At 46.3% G+C, this 16,178-nt stretch overlaps 1 protein-coding gene across 1 annotated transcript; it reads right to left on the minus strand.

Annotated features, from left to right (window-relative positions):
- Positions 1-648: 648 nt before the first annotated feature.
- On the minus strand, positions 649-1,470 carry LOC121838221 (the record flags this gene model as incomplete). Its single annotated transcript, XM_042294318.1, has 2 exons — positions 649-771; positions 1,399-1,470. Coding segments are annotated over 2 exons (195 nt in total), but the record flags the coding sequence as incomplete, so codon positions are not given.
- Positions 1,471-16,178: the final 14,708 nt, after the last annotated feature.

Below are 16,178 nucleotides of genomic sequence, written 5' to 3' on the forward strand. Positions count from 1 at the left end.
AAGATTAATAAAAAATAAGTAATACCGTAATGTCCCCTGTTTTTGGAGCTCCTATCTGGACTTAAATTGGCCCCCTTTAATGTTTGTATCTTAGTGTAATATAGGGAATATTATTAAGTAATTAGGCACCAACCTAAAGTTGTGTACTAAGCGATCGTTCTTTCAAAATGTTTTTATACCTTCCTGAGTTTTTTTTTTCAAATTCCGAAAAATTACAAAATATCAAGAAATATACAATTAATTTTACGATAAGGAAAGAGGGACATTTAAGACAAACAGACAATGCAGGGCTCTCGATTTTCAACAAAACCTTTACTGGCTCGACTTCGCCTCCTGAAGCTCGAGGGCGGGCGTCGGGGAGGTAAAGAGGGAGGATTTTGGGTGAGAGAAGCGTAAGCCTTGTGGCCCTGGCTGCAGCTAAGCGTGCAGGGTGGAAGGGGGCGGTTGTCTGCTGTGTGTCAATCGACACGTCGCGGTTACACGCAGCCACGAGTGCCGACGTTCCCCTCTTGGGGAAGGAAGGGAGGAGGGGAGAAAGGCGCCGAGAAAAGGAGATGTGCCGGCGATGCCCTCTTGGGGAAGGGAGGGGAGAGGGGGGAAATAGGCGCGGAGAATAGGAGGAGAAGAAGATACAAGACTTTAGACTTTTTATGTCTTTCGAGGAACGTTCTCGCAACGCAGGAAGCGAATCTCTCGATCGGAAAGAGAAAGAGATGGGCTGGACAGGTTTGAGACTGAAGATTTGATATGTAGAGACTCAAGGATTTCCCTGCCGAATCTAAATTTGTGCCCTCCAAAAATGTTGGCTGTCGAGAACTCGGAGTTGCAGGAGGGGCAGTTTTTGGCGTGAGCCACGACTGGATGGAAAAAGCCCGGAGAGGGTGACGAGATCTCCTTGGCGTGCTCCCGGAAACGGTCATTCACGCAGCGCCTCGTCTGACCGATGCACTCAGCTCCGCACACAAGAGGAATACTATACACCTTCTCCCTTGTGCAGGGCCGAAAGCACTGCGCGTGTTTTTTTGTTTTTGTTTTTTTTTTTGTTATTTTTGTGCATGTGGGGAGGGGGGGATTTTGGCCTTGTGACTTGCTTGCACATGCGTCCCAATTTAAATTTGCATGTGAAAAGAACTCTGGTGCCGAATCGATGTGCAAGCGCGCAGAGTTGGTGTGCCGTGTTGTGGGAGTAAGAGATGCACGCAGAGCGGGAGACCGGATCCCAGAGGGGGCCTCCTTTGGGCGGCTCCTAGACTGCAGGATGAGTTTCTTGCTGATGTTATCTAAAAGGTCAATCGGGTAGCCCGGCCTCCGGAGCCTGGTGGGCTGCAGCGACAGGCTCCCTCTGATCTTTTGATCGTAAGACTTTTTGCAAGGGGAGGAAAGGAGAGACTGAATAATTCCGGACTTAACGGTTTTTGAATGATGGCTAGAGAAGTTGAGGACAGGTTTCTGGGAGCGCTGTTGAAAAGACCAGCATAGATCGTGAGACAAATAGGTCAGTAAAAGATCAAGGAATTGAAGGCCCTCCTGAGTAGGGTCTTCCCTTTTGAAGGTGAGGCCGCTGGCGTTAGTTTTGAATGCCTGAAGGATGGAAACATCTGAGTTTCAGATAGTATAAAGAACGCGATAGTCGTCAACGTACCGGAAGATCTTACATTCATTACCCGAGCGAGCAAGATGCTCCTTCACCGCGCGATCCACAAAAAAGAGATAAATCTCGATGAGGATCTGCGCGAGGCAGGAACAAAAAGTTAAATTTTATTAATTTAGTTCAGTCAAATGCCATATTGCATAGAAGGTGTGAGAGAAGTTTCATTGCTTTATTAGCACTAGCTATATTCTAAATGTTCCTTAAATAAGGTAAGAAAACTATTAATTTCATATTTTTATAAGTTAAAGATGCCTCACTACTTTTACATCATTTTTTGCTTGGTATCACTAGAAGCACAACATAATATGCCTGGAAAGTTTGAACCATTTTTACACCGGAGAAGTTGAGATAATGTCAGAACATCTTGAAGTCATATGTCGGGGTACCATTCGCCCTTAATAATATGACGAGAGGACGTGCCTTATGGTAGGAAGTTTTATCTCGTCTTAGAGCCCAGTTCTTAGGGGCCCGTTTCCGGCTTGAGCGGCGTCGCCGTCGGCGTAACCAGAAGGTTACGTGACCCCCCAAGGTCACGTGAACCCCCGATGTTACGTGAGCCACCTAAGTCACGTGACCCCCAGACCACGTGACCTCCGAGGTCACGTGACCCCTTCCCCCGAGGTCACGTGACCCCCCAGGTCGCGTGACCCTTTAGGTCACGTGACCCCCCAGATTCACGCGCCCCCTCACCCAAAGGTCACGTGACCCCCCCCCCCCCCCCCCCTCGGAGGATATTGAAGAATGAGGGGAGGAGAAGGAGAGGGAGGAGGAGCCTACCCTCTTCTCAATACCCTTCCCTCCTCCTCCTCCCTCATGGCCTTATGGTAACTGTATAAATGAACAAGTCTGGAAGTTTCATCTCGTTTTTCTTGTAATTTCGTTTACGCAGCTAATGCCTGGTCGGGCGCAGTTCCTTTACGCGCGCTTATATTTGTGCCGGTACCAGCGGGCCTGCTCTACGCGGCCCGCGGGCAGTGTTTCATTGGGAGTACTGCAGCCAGCTACGGGACAGTCGGAAGACGTCCGCGAGCCGGATTTGGCCCGTGTGTCGGGGTTTGAGTATACAGTTTATGATCGTACATGCTGTATTGTTTATGGTGCAGAAACTTTCGCGCAACCGTTAGAGTTAGAGAACGTACGCAACCAAGACTTCTAGTTGATGAAACAAATGCAAGTTTCGCAATAACTGCGGTAAAATAGTTTTGTAAAAAAAATATGAACGGGAATTTTTTTGAAATGGTAGAGTCGCCATTTCTTATCACGGTCATTGTTTTCCATTAAACAGTCATTTGCCTCGTTAAAATCTTTATTATTCCCTTTTTCCAAACACGGCGCACCAAATTTGACTATGCAGGACTGAACGTTCGGGATTTGAAATTTTGTCTCGGCCCAACGACACCCGGTCGGTGATCTTCGATTCAAGCCAAGAAAATAGACTTCTCGTAGCCTAATACCTACGGCAGCGAGCAGCCTTCCAGATTCACCAATAAGTTGACTGTTGAGGTCTGTAACCCTTTCAGTGTTCTCGCCTCGACAAAATCGCGTTCGAGGATTAGTGAAAAACAAGCTGCACCTACACCATTCACTCGGGTAAACGAACGTGAAACAATGCCCACGTTCAGTTGAACCCTTAACTGAGGAAAGCAAAGGCAACGGCACTGACTGTGACTTGACGCCCGGGGATCTCATGGACGCCCACGTTGGATGGGCTGGCGGTATTTCGTAGAAGCCACAAGCGCCGGAGCATTGTGCCGTTCATCTTACCTGACTCAGCTACGTTAACGCGCCGCGCTTTGATACTGAGGCTTGCCGGCCGTTTCAAAATTTCAGATGTAACGCGCTAAGACATTCACCGCCCCATAAATGGCCGAGAGAGAAATCATCTCGCTGACAAATCTACCGAATTAGAATTGAACCTCCCGCGAACATCGTCCCGACTAACGTTTGGGTCCCGTCACTTGTCGCTGAGTTTTTCGAATTATAGGGGAAATAAATACTTCAACTGCAACCATGAAATTTCAGAATTTGAGGCTCATGAAGACGTAGCAGATAATTATACTCTGAGTATTATATACGGCATTGACGAAGAAAAATATCTCTGAGCCCTTTATAATTAACTTAGGGTGCTGCAAGCATCGCATAGTGAGTGCTGTACTTCTCGGTGTAGAAAGACGGAAGGCTGTTGAAAACTTTGAAGGCCAAGGTAACTCTAGATTTTAGCCAAAATATGCCTGCATGATAAGAGAGGGCGTCTATAAAGTTGCATATTTCAAATTCACTTATTTTCCCAAGGTTTTTCTTTAATGATTTTATTCAATTCCCTGATCATTACAAAATAAGAAAATGCGGAGGATGGGGTTACAGCGGCTGTTCGGACTGTTTTTGTTTAATCTTGCGAATCGGGTATTGGCTTGCGCTGCCCCGTAATGACTCGGGCAACTGTTACTCAGTAAAGAGGTTATTTACGCCACACCCACCTGCTTCGTTGCATGCCACTGTGCCGCCCACATCGCACACTTTCCCTAACTTGAAAACGTTTGGACGATTCTTCTGACGATTCCCTCCCTTCTCCGGACGCATTTAAATTCCGTGATAATTCCAGGCTTTACACGCTGGTGGACATCCTGTCGCCAGAACTTGCGGCCTGTGGCACATGTCAGCAGTTGGGCTGGCAACAAGAAACCTCTCCGAATAAGATGTCACGACGACCCGATGACTGAGTGCTCTCATGAAACGCCTGTTGTAGTCAACATCTTCGGACCGGCGCGAGATGCCCCCAAAAAGGCTCAACCTTCCATCACAAGGCTAGGTCCTGGACGGACCGGTCCCAGTCTTGACTTCAGTGGCTCTTCAAAAATAAATTGACGATTTATTCATTTTTTTGTGTCTGCTGTGATAACTCACTTTAGCGGCACGGTCAAAGCTCCGAGTTCACACACCACCCAGCGGTAAAACTCCAAGAAATGAAAAAATAAAAAAGGGAGGCAAGCATGTAACGGCACCTGGATAATGGGGTTCCCGCTCATGGCAGTAATCCGGCTGCGAGGCGGCACGACCTGACTGCGTCATGGGCAAAAACTAACACTCTTCGCACAGACAGCTTCGAACTTCGCCAACGCCTCCACGACCTCGATTCAGGGTGACAGCTGACGCCTGCAGCTGCATAACCTTCATGCGATCCTTTGAACATGACGCTCCGCTCTAAGGGGGGGCAGATGATGAAATCTCTGGTGACTCTTCAATGGAACTTCCCCGAGTTTCCCTGCACTATAAACTTCAAAGCAATTAGATAGGTTTATCCGTTCTTTGATCAGTTTCCCTTGAAAAAAACTAAACAGTTTTGTCAAGGCGCATCTTTGTCAGACATACTTATGTCAAGGGTGCCCAGATCCTGTGCGAAACCCGGGTTTATTCTACTCGGTAAATATTTTCTAGCACATATGTAGCACTGCACAAAAGAGGTGTGCGAGAGGAGGGACTCGTATTCAACCAACAAACTGTAATATATCGCACACAAACATGACAGGCAAGCTTTCGCTTCCAAATAAAAACACATTTTTATTCTCAAGTTTACCAAGTTACCAACCAAAACTGCTCACCATAGAAGAGGCACGAATTTCAATGTAATGCAATCAATTGATTTTATTAGTCCATAAACAATATAAATGAATAAAACCCCACTCAAACGATAGCTTTCTTTTTCCTTCGACAGACACTTAGCCCAAGGATGTATTGTTGGCGGCCTCTAATGATTTTCGTTCGTAAAGTGAGGAACAGATTTTGTTTATCGCGATGTCGAGAGTGGTATTCATGGCTACTTATTATCGGTTGGAATCTAAGCTCGATGGTGTGTGTGAACATCACGATAGAAGCTTGGAATCATCTTGTTCTTAAAACAACACCGTTAAAGTTACTAAAGACATCATAGTGAGCGTTTCCCCAATCACGAATGCCGATCACAGAGACGCTTTTTGGTTGCCAATGTAACCAATAACCCCTCCTGTTTCTTTTTCCTCGACTGAGAAGTTCCCTTTGAGCCATTTTCTTTGTTTACAAAGCTTTTTTTTCTTACTTCATTCTTGACTGTTACCGAAAATGATTAACTAACGCCAGTTAACCTGCTTGCAGGTTGACTCTCTATTCGTTAGACTATATCTATTCACAGAAATATGCCCCCTTTTTAATCACGACTTGGTGTGTGCAATTCACTTCGGAGTTATCTGTTACTGCTGACTCAAGGTGTGCGGCCATACCATGCCGACGTTATCTGCATGTTTCGCACGTAGTTGTGTTTTGAAGTACCGCTATCTGGTCGTCTGACAGCACTTGCAACTTCCAGTGCTCATGTCTCGAAGTTGCGGGTGCAACATGAAATTAATAAAAAAAAATAAAAAAAAAATCTGAGACTCGGTGCCTGTGGCTTTCAATAACTAAGTCTTAACTAACGCGTAATGCGTGGGTTAAAAGCGTAAACATTTGTATCTAAGCGGTATGTGCTGGAAGTACAAAAATCGTTGCGCCATCATGTTTTATATATTCAATTCTTTTTTTCTGCGGAAAGAAATTTAACGATTATTCAGCAAGCAAGTGCATTGCTCCAGGATTTAGGCGGCGCTCGGCTATAATTTAACAATTACAATACATCCTCATGCATGTGCACGACGTCTTTGAACTATATTGTTGCTTAGGCTTGCTTCCTTGGTGGGCCTTGAATGACGTAAGCAATACATTCACCTTGTGCAATGTGGAAACTTTGACACTTTGTTTTTTGCTGCAGCTGCTGCAGCAAAACGCATTATGTTCATTCTGCTGTGCTTGATCAGGATTGTTCATTTTCGTTAGCTACTCCACCCTGAAGTTGTTCAGATATTTACCAAATATTTCTCTCGAGCTAGCAACTATTCAGAGGCAGTGTGAGGACAATGAAAATAGGCTTAAGAGACCAAATTTGTCGTTTCTTTTGGGTGCTCAGATAATTCAACCGAGACTTGAGGTCAATCCAAAGTGAAAGTGGATTAGTTTTGCGCGCAGAAATTAGGTATTCAGATCGACACGTCAAATCTTGAACGATCGCATCGCCTAGGAAGATATCAGCCATAGAAAAACCGGCCTATTATTGTCAAGTTTGCCAGATCCAACGACGAAAAAAGCATTTTGGCTGCCTGATTTAAGCTAAAATATACCCCTTTTTCTGTACGAGAGGATTTTTCACAGTTTGTGCGACTTGTCCGTAGCAACCTTTTCGAGTACGGGAAAAGTCTGAATGTACCATTTAAAGTTCGTTTTGATCAGCTACCTATTATTAGCAAACGTTTTTTTCTTTCGCCCGGAGTCCCAGTGTGTTGTTGAACAAATATAACCAAGGGCATGTCCGTATGATTCCCAGGGGCCCTCTTAAAAATGTGAATCTTGGGAACGGCATATTGGAGAAAAAAAATATTTGAAACTATCGCCCGAGTCAATCAGGTAGCTGTCAAAATATTGCACAGCAGCAACATCCATGGTATTAACTGGCCATGGGTTCATGGTGCGGCAGGCCAGGCTGTCGACGTCTTGAGGGAGCTTCACACAATCACAGGTTATGGTAAAATCACATTCTTGCATTTTAAGGACTTACCTCTAACCCCTAAAACAAAAAGCAGATTCTTTCAAACACAAAAACCAGCAAAAGCTGACTTAAGCGTGGTGAATCAGTGATCACAAAAAAAAAAAAAAAGGGCGTCAAAACAAGTACGGTTGAACTTTTGCAACGGTCCAGACAGCAGGTACACACTCGCGATTGTTGCGCGTAGAAGAATATTCACTCAGGTTTTTACGGCCTGTAGCTAGTAGAAAATATAAAGAATAGTTTGGCGCAAATAATCCCTGGTGAAGGGGAACACGAGGGACAAAGGAAAAACTAAAATCTCAAAACACAGGTAGGTCACTAGTGCGCGACCGAAAAAATCCGCCTGGTCCTGGTATTGAACCCGGGACCTCTCCATTCTCAGTGGAGCGCTCCACATACTGAGCTAACAAGGGGTTACACGTCAGTAGAGCAAACGGGTTTTATCAGCTGCCACAAGTCTAACACCAAAACGGGCGAAGCTTGCGTTTTAAAGTTATGATTAGATGCGATGCAAGCGAGTTGGACAAAAATGACGAAAATAATCTTTGGAGAAGGGTGATAAGAGGGACAAAAGACAAACACAAATCTCCAAACACAGGTAGGCGGCTGGTGCGCGACCGAAAAAATCCCCCTGGTCCTGGTATTGAACCCGGAACCTCTCCATTTTCAGTGGAGCGCTCCACCAACTGAGCTAACAAGGGTTTAGACGTCAGTAGAGAAAACGGGTTTTATCAGCTGCCAGCAGTCTAACACCAAAACGGGCGAAGCTTGCGTTTTAAAGTTATGATTAGATGCGACGCAAGCGAGTTGGACAAAAATGACGAAAATTATCTCTGGAGAAGGGTGATAAGAGGGACAAAAGACAAACACAAATCTCCAAACATAGGTACGTGGCTGGTGCGCGATCGAAAAAATCCGCCTGGTCCTGGTATTGAACCCGGGACCTCTCCATTTTCAGTGGAGCGCTCCACCAACTGAGCTAACAAGGGGCTAGACGTCAGTAGAGCAAACGGGTTTTATCAGCTGCCACCAGTGTAACACCAAAACGGGCGAAGCTTGCGTTTTAAAGTTATGATTAGATACGACGCAAGCGAGTTGGACAAAAATGACGAAAATAATCTCTGGAAAAGGGTGATAGAGGGACAAAAGACAAACACAAATCTCCGAACACAGGTAGGTGGCTAGTGCGCAACCGAAAAAATCCCCCTGGTCCTGGTATTGAACCCGGAACCTCTCCATTTTCAGTGGAGCGCTCCACCAACTGAGCTAACAAGGGTTTAGACGTCAGTAGAGAAAACGGGTTTTATCAGCTGCCAGCAGTCTAACACCAAAACGGGCGAAGCTTGCGTTTTAAAGTTATGATTAGATGCGACGCAAGCGAGTTGGACAAAAATGACGAAAATTATCTCTGGAGAAGGGTGATAAGAGGGACAAAAGAAAAACACAAATCTCCAAACATAGGTACGTGGCTGGTGCGCGATCGAAAAAATCCGCCTGGTCCTGGTATTGAACCCGGGACCTCTCCATTTTCAGTGGAGCGCTCCACCAACTGAGCTAACAAGGGTTTAGACGTCAGTAGAGAAAACGGGTTTTATCAGCTGCCAGCAGTCTAACACCAAAACGGGCGAAGCTTGCGTTTTAAAGTTATGATTAGATGCGACGCAAGCGAGTTGGACAAAAATGACGAAAATTATCTCTGGAGAAGGGTGATAAGAGGGACAAAAGACAAACACAAATCTCCAAACATAGGTACGTGGCTGGTGCGCGATCGAAAAAATCCGCCTGGTCCTGGTATTGAACCCGGGACCTCTCCATTTTCAGTGGAGCACTCCACCAACTTAGCTAACAAGGGTTTAGACGTCAGTAGAGAAAACGGGTTTTATCAGCTGCCAGCAGTCTAACACCAAAACGGGCGAAGCTTGCGTTTTAAAGTTATGATTAGATGCGACGCAAGCGAGTTGGACAAAAATGACGAAAATTATCTCTGGAGAAGGGTGATAAGAGGGACAAAAGACAAACACAAATCTCCGAACACAGGTAGGTGGCTAGTGCGCAACCGAAAAAATCCGCGTTGTCCGGGTATTGAATTCGGGACCTCTCCATTTTCAGTGGAGCGCTCCACCAACTGAGCTAACAAGGTATTAGACGTCAGTAGAGCAAACGGGTTTTATCAGCTGCCACCAGTCTGACACCCAAAACCGGCGAAGCTTGCGTTTTAAAGTTATGATTAGATGCGACGCAAGCGAGTTGGACAAAAATGACGAAAATTATCTCTGGAGAAGGGTGATAAGAGGGACAAAAGACAAACACAAATCTCCAAACATAGGTATGTGGCTGGTGCGCGACCGAAAAAATCCGCCTGGTCCTGGTATTGAACCCGGGACCTCTCCATTCTCAGTGGAGTGCTCCACATACTGAGCTAACAAGGGGTTACACGTCAGTAGAGCAAACGGGTTTTATCAGCTGCCACAAGTCTAACACCAAAACGGGCGAAGCTTGCGTTTTAAAGTTATGATTAGATGCGATGCAAGCGAGTTGGACAAAAATGACGAAAATAATCTTTGGAGAAGGGTGATAAGAGGGACAAAAGACAAACACAAATCTCCAAACACAGGTAGGCGGCTGGTGCGCGACCGAAAAAATCCCCCTGGTCCTGGTATTGAACCCGGAACCTCTCCATTTTCAGTGGAGCGCTCCACCAAACTGAGCTAACAAGGGTTTAGACGTCAGTAGAGAAAACGGGTTTTATCAGCTGCCAGCAGTCTAACACCAAAACGGGCGAAGCTTGCGTTTTAAAGTTATGATTAGATGCGACGCAAGCGAGTTGGACAAAAATGACGAAAATTATCTCTGGAGAAGGGTGATAAGAGGGACAAAAGACAAACACAAATCTCCAAACATAGGTATGTGGCTGGTGCGGGATCGAAAAAATCCGCCTGGTCCTGGTATTGAACCCGGGACCTCTCCATTCTCAGTGGAGCGCTCCACATACTGAGCTAACAAGGTATTAGACGTCAGTAGAGCAAACGGGTTTTATCAGCTGCCACCAGTCTGACACCCAAAACCGGCGAACCTTGCGTTTTAGAGTTATGATTAGATGCGATGCAAGCGAGTTGGACAAAAGATGACGAAAATAATCTCTGGAAAAGGGGAATAAGAGGGACAAAGGACAAACACAAATCTCCGAACACAGGTAGGTGGCTGGTGCGCGACCGAAAAAATCCCCCTGGTCCTGGTATTGAACCCGAAACCTCTCCATTTTCAGTGGAGCGCTCCACCAACTGAGCTAACAAGGGTTTAGACGTCAGTAGAGAAAACGGGTTTTATCAGCTGCCAGCAGTCTAACACCAAAACGGGCGAAGCCTGCGTTTTAAAGTTATGATTAGATGCGACGCAAGCGAGTTGGACAAAAATGACGAAAATTATCTCTGGAGAAGGGTGATAAGAGGGACAAAAGACAAACACAAATCTCCAAACATAGGTATGTGGCTGGTGCGCGATCGAAAAAATCCGCGTTGTCCGGGTATTGAATTCGGGACCTCTCCATTTTCAGTGGAGCGCTCCACCAACTGAGCTAACAAGGTATTAGACGTCAGTAGAGCAAACGGGTTTTATCAGCTGCCACCAGTCTGACACCCAAAACCGGCGAAGCTTGCGTTTTAAAGTTATGATTAGATGCGATGCAAGCGAGTTGGACAAAAGATGACGAAAATAATCTCTGGAGAAGGGGAATAAGAGGGACAAAGGACAAACACAAATCTCCGAACACAGGTAGGTGGCTGGTGCGCGACCGAAAAAATCCCCCTGGTCCTGGTATTGAACCCGGAACCTCTCCATTTTCAATGGAGCGCTCCACCAACTGAGCTAACAAGGGTTTAGACGTCAGTAGAGAAAACGGGTTTTATCAGCTGCCAGCAGTCTAACACCAAAACGGGCGAAGCTTGCGTTTTAAAGTTATGATTAGATGCGACGCAAGCGAGTTGGACAAAAATGACGAAAATTATCTCTGGAGAAGGGTGATAAGAGGGACAAAAGACAAACACAAATCTCCAAACATAGGTATGTGGCTGGTGCGCGATCGAAAAAATCCGCGTTGTCCGGGTATTGAACTCGGGACCTCTCCATTTTCAGTGGAGCGCTCCACCAACTGAGCTAACAAGGTATTAGACGTCAGTAGAGCAAACGGGTTTTATCAGCTGCCACCAGTCTGACACCCAAAACCGGCGAAGCTTGCGTTTTAAAGTTATGATTAGATGCGATGCAAGCGAGTTGGACAAAAGATGACGAAAATAATCTCTGGAGAAGGGGAATAAGAGGGACAAAGGACAAACACAAATCTCCAAACACTGGTAGGTGGCTGGTGCGCGACCGAAAAAATCCGCCAGGTCTGGGTATTGAACTCGGGACCTATCCATTTTCAGTGGAGCGCTCCACCAACTGAGCTAACAAGGTATTAGACGTCAGTAGAGCAAACGGGTTTTATCAGCCGCCACCAGTATGACTCCAAAACCGGCGAAGCTTGCGTTTTAAAGTTATGATTAGATGTGCAAGCGAGTTGGACAAAAATGACGAAAATAATCTCTGGAGAAGGGGAATAAGAGGGACAAGGGACAAACACAAATCTCAAAAACACAGGTAGGTGGCTGATGAGCGACCGAAAAATTCGCCTGGTCCAGGTATTGAATTCGGGACGTCTCCATTTTCAGTGGAGCGCTCCACCAACTGAGCTAACAAGGGGTTAGACGCCAGAAGAGCAAACGGGTTTTATCAGCTGCCCCCAGTGTAACACCAAAACGGGCGAAGCTTGCGTTTTAAAGTTGTGATTAGATGCGATGCAAGCGAGTTGGATAAAATGACGAAAATGATCTCTGGCGAAGGGTGATAAGAGGGACAAAAGACACACACAAATCTCCAAACACTGGTAGGTGGCTGGTGCGCGACCGAAAAAATCCGCCTGGTCCAGGTATTGAATTCGGGACCTCTCTATTTTTAGTGGAGCGCTCCACCAACTGAGCTAACAAGGGGTTAGACGTCAGTAGAGCAAACAGGTTTTATCAGCTGCCACCAGTGTAACACCAAAACCGGCGAAGCTTGCGTTTTAAAGTTATGATTAGATGCGATGCAAGCGAGTTGGACAAAAATGACGAAAATGATCTCTGGCGAAGGGGGATAAGAGGGACAAAGGACAAACACAAATCTCCAAACACAGGTAGGTGGCTGGTGCGCGACCGAAAAAATCCGCCTGGTCCATTTATTGAATTCGGGACCTCTCTATTTTCAGTGGAGCGCTCCACCAACTGAGCTAAGAAGAGGTTAGACGTCAGTAGAGCAAACGGGTTTTATCAGCTGCCACCAGTCTAACACCAAAACCTGCGAAGCTTGCGTTTTAAAGTTATGATTAGATGCGATGCAAGCGAGTTGGACAAAAATGACGAATATAATCTCTGGAAAAGGGGAATAAGAGGGACAGAGGACAAACACAAATCTCCAAACACAGGTAGGTGGCTGATGCGCGACCGAAAAAATCCGCCTGGTCCCGGTATTGAATTCTGGACCTCTCCATCTTCAGTGGAGCGCTCCACCAACTGAGCTAACAAGGGGTTAGACGTCAGTAGAGTAAACGGGTTTTATCAGCTGCCACCAGTCTAACACCAAAACGGGCGAAGCTTGCGTTGTAAAGTTATGATTAGATGCGATGCAAGCGAGTTGGGCAAAAGTGACGAAAATAATCTCTAGAGAAGGGTGATAAGAGGGACAAAAGACACACACAAATCTCCAAACACTGCTAGGTGGCTGGTGCGCGACCGAAAAAATCCGCCTGGTCCGGGTATTGAACTCGGGACCTCTCCATTTTCAGTGGAGCGCTCCACCAACTGAGCTAAAAAAGTATTAGACGTCAGTAGAGCAAACGGGTTTTATCAGCTGCCACCAGTCTGACACCAAAACCGGCGAAGCTTGCGTTTTAAAGTTTTGATTAGATGCGATGCAAGCGAGTTGGACAAAAATGACGAAAATAATCTCTGGAGAAGGATATAAGAGGGACAAAGGACAAACAAAAATCTCCAAACACTGGTAGGTGGCTGGTGCGCGACCGAAAAAATCCGCCTGGTCCGGGTATTGAAATCGGGACCTCTCCATTTTCAGTGGAGCGCTCCACCAACTGAGCTAACAAGGGGTTAGACGTCAGTAGAGCGAACGGGTTTTATCAGCTGCCACCAGTCTAACACCAAAACAGGCGAAGCTTGCGTTGTAAAGTTATGATTAGATGCGATGCAAGCGAGTTGGACAAAAATGACGAAAATAATCTCTGGAGAAGGATATAAGAGGGACAAAGGACAAACACAAATCTCCAAACACTGGTAGGTGGCTGGTGCGCGACCGGAAAAATCCGCCTGGTCAAGGTATTGAATTCGCGACCTCTCCATTTTCAGTGGAGCGCTCCACCAACTGAGCTAACAAGGGGTTAGACGTCAGTAGAGCAAACGGGTTTTATCAGCTGCCACCAGTGTAATACCAAAACCGACGAAGCTTGCGTTGTAAAGTTATGATTAGATGCGATGCAAGCGAGTTGGACAAAAGTGACGAAAATAATCTCTAGAGAAGGGTGATAAGAGGGACAAAAGACACACACAAATCTCCAAACACTGGTAGGTGGCTGGTGCGCGACCGAAAAAATCCGCCTGGTCCGGGTATTGAACTCGGGACCTCTCCATTTTCAGTGGAGCGCTCCACCAACTGAGCTAACAAGGGGTTAGATGTCAGTAGAGCAAACGGGTTTTATCAGCTGCCACCAGTCTGACACCAAAACCGGCGAAGCTTGCGTTTTAAAGTTTTGATTAGATGCGATGCAAGCGAGTTGGACAAAAATGACGAAAATAATCTCTGGAGAAGGATATAAGAGGGACAAAGGACAAACGAAAATCTCCAAACACTGGTAGGTGGCTGGTGCGCGACCGAAAAAATCCGCCTGGTCCGGGTATTGAAATCGGGACCTCTCCATTTTCAGTGGAGCGCTCCACCAACTGAGCTAACAAGGGGTTAGACGTCAGTAGAGCGAACGGGTTTTATCAGCTGCCGCCAGTCTAACACCAAAACAGGCGAAGCTTGCGTTGTAAAGTTATGATTAGATGCGATGCAAGCGAGTTGGACAAAAATGACGAAAATAATCTCTGGAGAAGGATATAAGGGGGACAAAGGACAAACAAAAATCTCCAAACACTGGTAGGTGGCTGGTGCGCGACCGAAAAAATCCGCCTGGTCCATTTATTGAAAACGGGACCTCTCTATTTTCAGTGGAGCGCTCCACCAACTGAGCTAAGAAGAGGTTAGACGTCAGTAGAGCAAACGGGTTTTATCAGCTGCCACCAGTCTGACACCAAAACGGGCGAAGCTTGCGTTTTAAAGTTATGATTAGATGAGATGCAAGCGAGTTGGACAACAATGACGAAAACTATCTCTGGCGAAAGGGGATAAGAGGGACAAAGGACAAACACAAATCTCCAAACACTGGTAGGTGGCTGGTGCGCGACCAAAAAAATCCGCCTGGTCCAGGTATTGAATTCGCCACCTCTCCATTTTCAGTGTAGCGCTCCACCAACTGAGCTAACAAGGGGTTAGACGTCAGTAGAGCAAACGGGTTTTATCAGCTGCCACCAGTGTAATACCAAAACCGGCGAAGCTTGCGTTTTAAAGTTATGATTAGATGCGATGCAAGCGAGTTGGAGAAAAATGACGAAAATGATCTCTGGCGAAGGGGGATAAGAGGGACAAAGCACAAACACAAATCTCCAAACACTGGTAGGTGGCTGGTGCGCGACCAAAAAAATTCCGCCTGGTCCAGGTATTGAATTCGGGACCTCTCTATTTTCAGTGAAGCGCTCCACCAACTGAGCTAACAAGGGGTTAGACGTCAGAAGAGCAAACGGGTTTTATCAGCTGCCACCAGTGTAATACCAAAACCGGCGAAGCTTGCGTTTTAAAGTTATGATTAGATGCGATGCAAGCGAGTTGGACAAAAATGACGAAAATAATCTTTGGAGAAGGGGGATAAGAGGGACAAAGGACAAACACAAATCTCCAAACACTGGTAGGTGGCTGGTGCGCGACCGAAAAAATCCGCCTGGTCCAGGTATTGAATTCGGGACCTCTCCATTTTCAGTGTAGCGCTCCACCAACTGAGCTAACAAGGGGTTAGACGTCAGTAGAGCAAACGGGCTTTATCAGCTGCCACCAGTGTAATACCAAAACCGGCGAAGCTTGCGTTTTAAAGTTATGATTAGATGCGATGCAAGCGAGTTGGAGAAAAATGACGAAAATGATCTCTGGCGAAGGGGGATAAGAGGGACAAAGCACAAACACAAATCTCCAAACACTGGTAGGTGGCTGGTGCGCGACCGAAAAAATCCGCCTGGTCCAGGTATTGAATTCGGGACCTCTCTATTTTCAGTGGAGCGCTCCACCAACTGAGCTAACAGGGGGTTAGACGTCAGTAGAGCAAACGGGTTTTATCAGCTGCCACCAGTGTAATACCAAAGCCGGCGAAGCTTGCGTTTTAAAGTTATGATTAGATGCGATGCAAGCGAGTTGGACAAAAATGACGAAAATAATCTCTGGAGACGGATATAAGAGGGACAAAGGACAAACACAAATCTCCAAACACTGGTAGGTGGCTGGTGCGCGACCGAAAAAATCCGCCTGGTCCAGGTATTGAATTCGGGACCTCTCTATTTTCAGTGGAGCGCTCCACCAACTGAGCTAACAAGGGGTTAGACGTCAGTAGAGCAAACGGGTTTTATCAGCTGCCACCAGTATAACACAAAAACCGGCGAAGCTTGCGTTTTAAAGTTATGATTAGATGCGATGCAAGCGAGTTGGAGAAAAATGACGAAAATAATCTTTGGAGAAGGGGGATAAGAGGGA

The sequence above is a fragment of the Ixodes scapularis genome, unplaced genomic scaffold (assembly GCF_016920785.2).
Source record: "Ixodes scapularis isolate PalLabHiFi unplaced genomic scaffold, ASM1692078v2 PGA_scaffold5__190_contigs__length_132052651, whole genome shotgun sequence".
In the NCBI taxonomy this organism is placed as follows: domain Eukaryota; kingdom Metazoa; phylum Arthropoda; class Arachnida; order Ixodida; family Ixodidae; genus Ixodes; species Ixodes scapularis.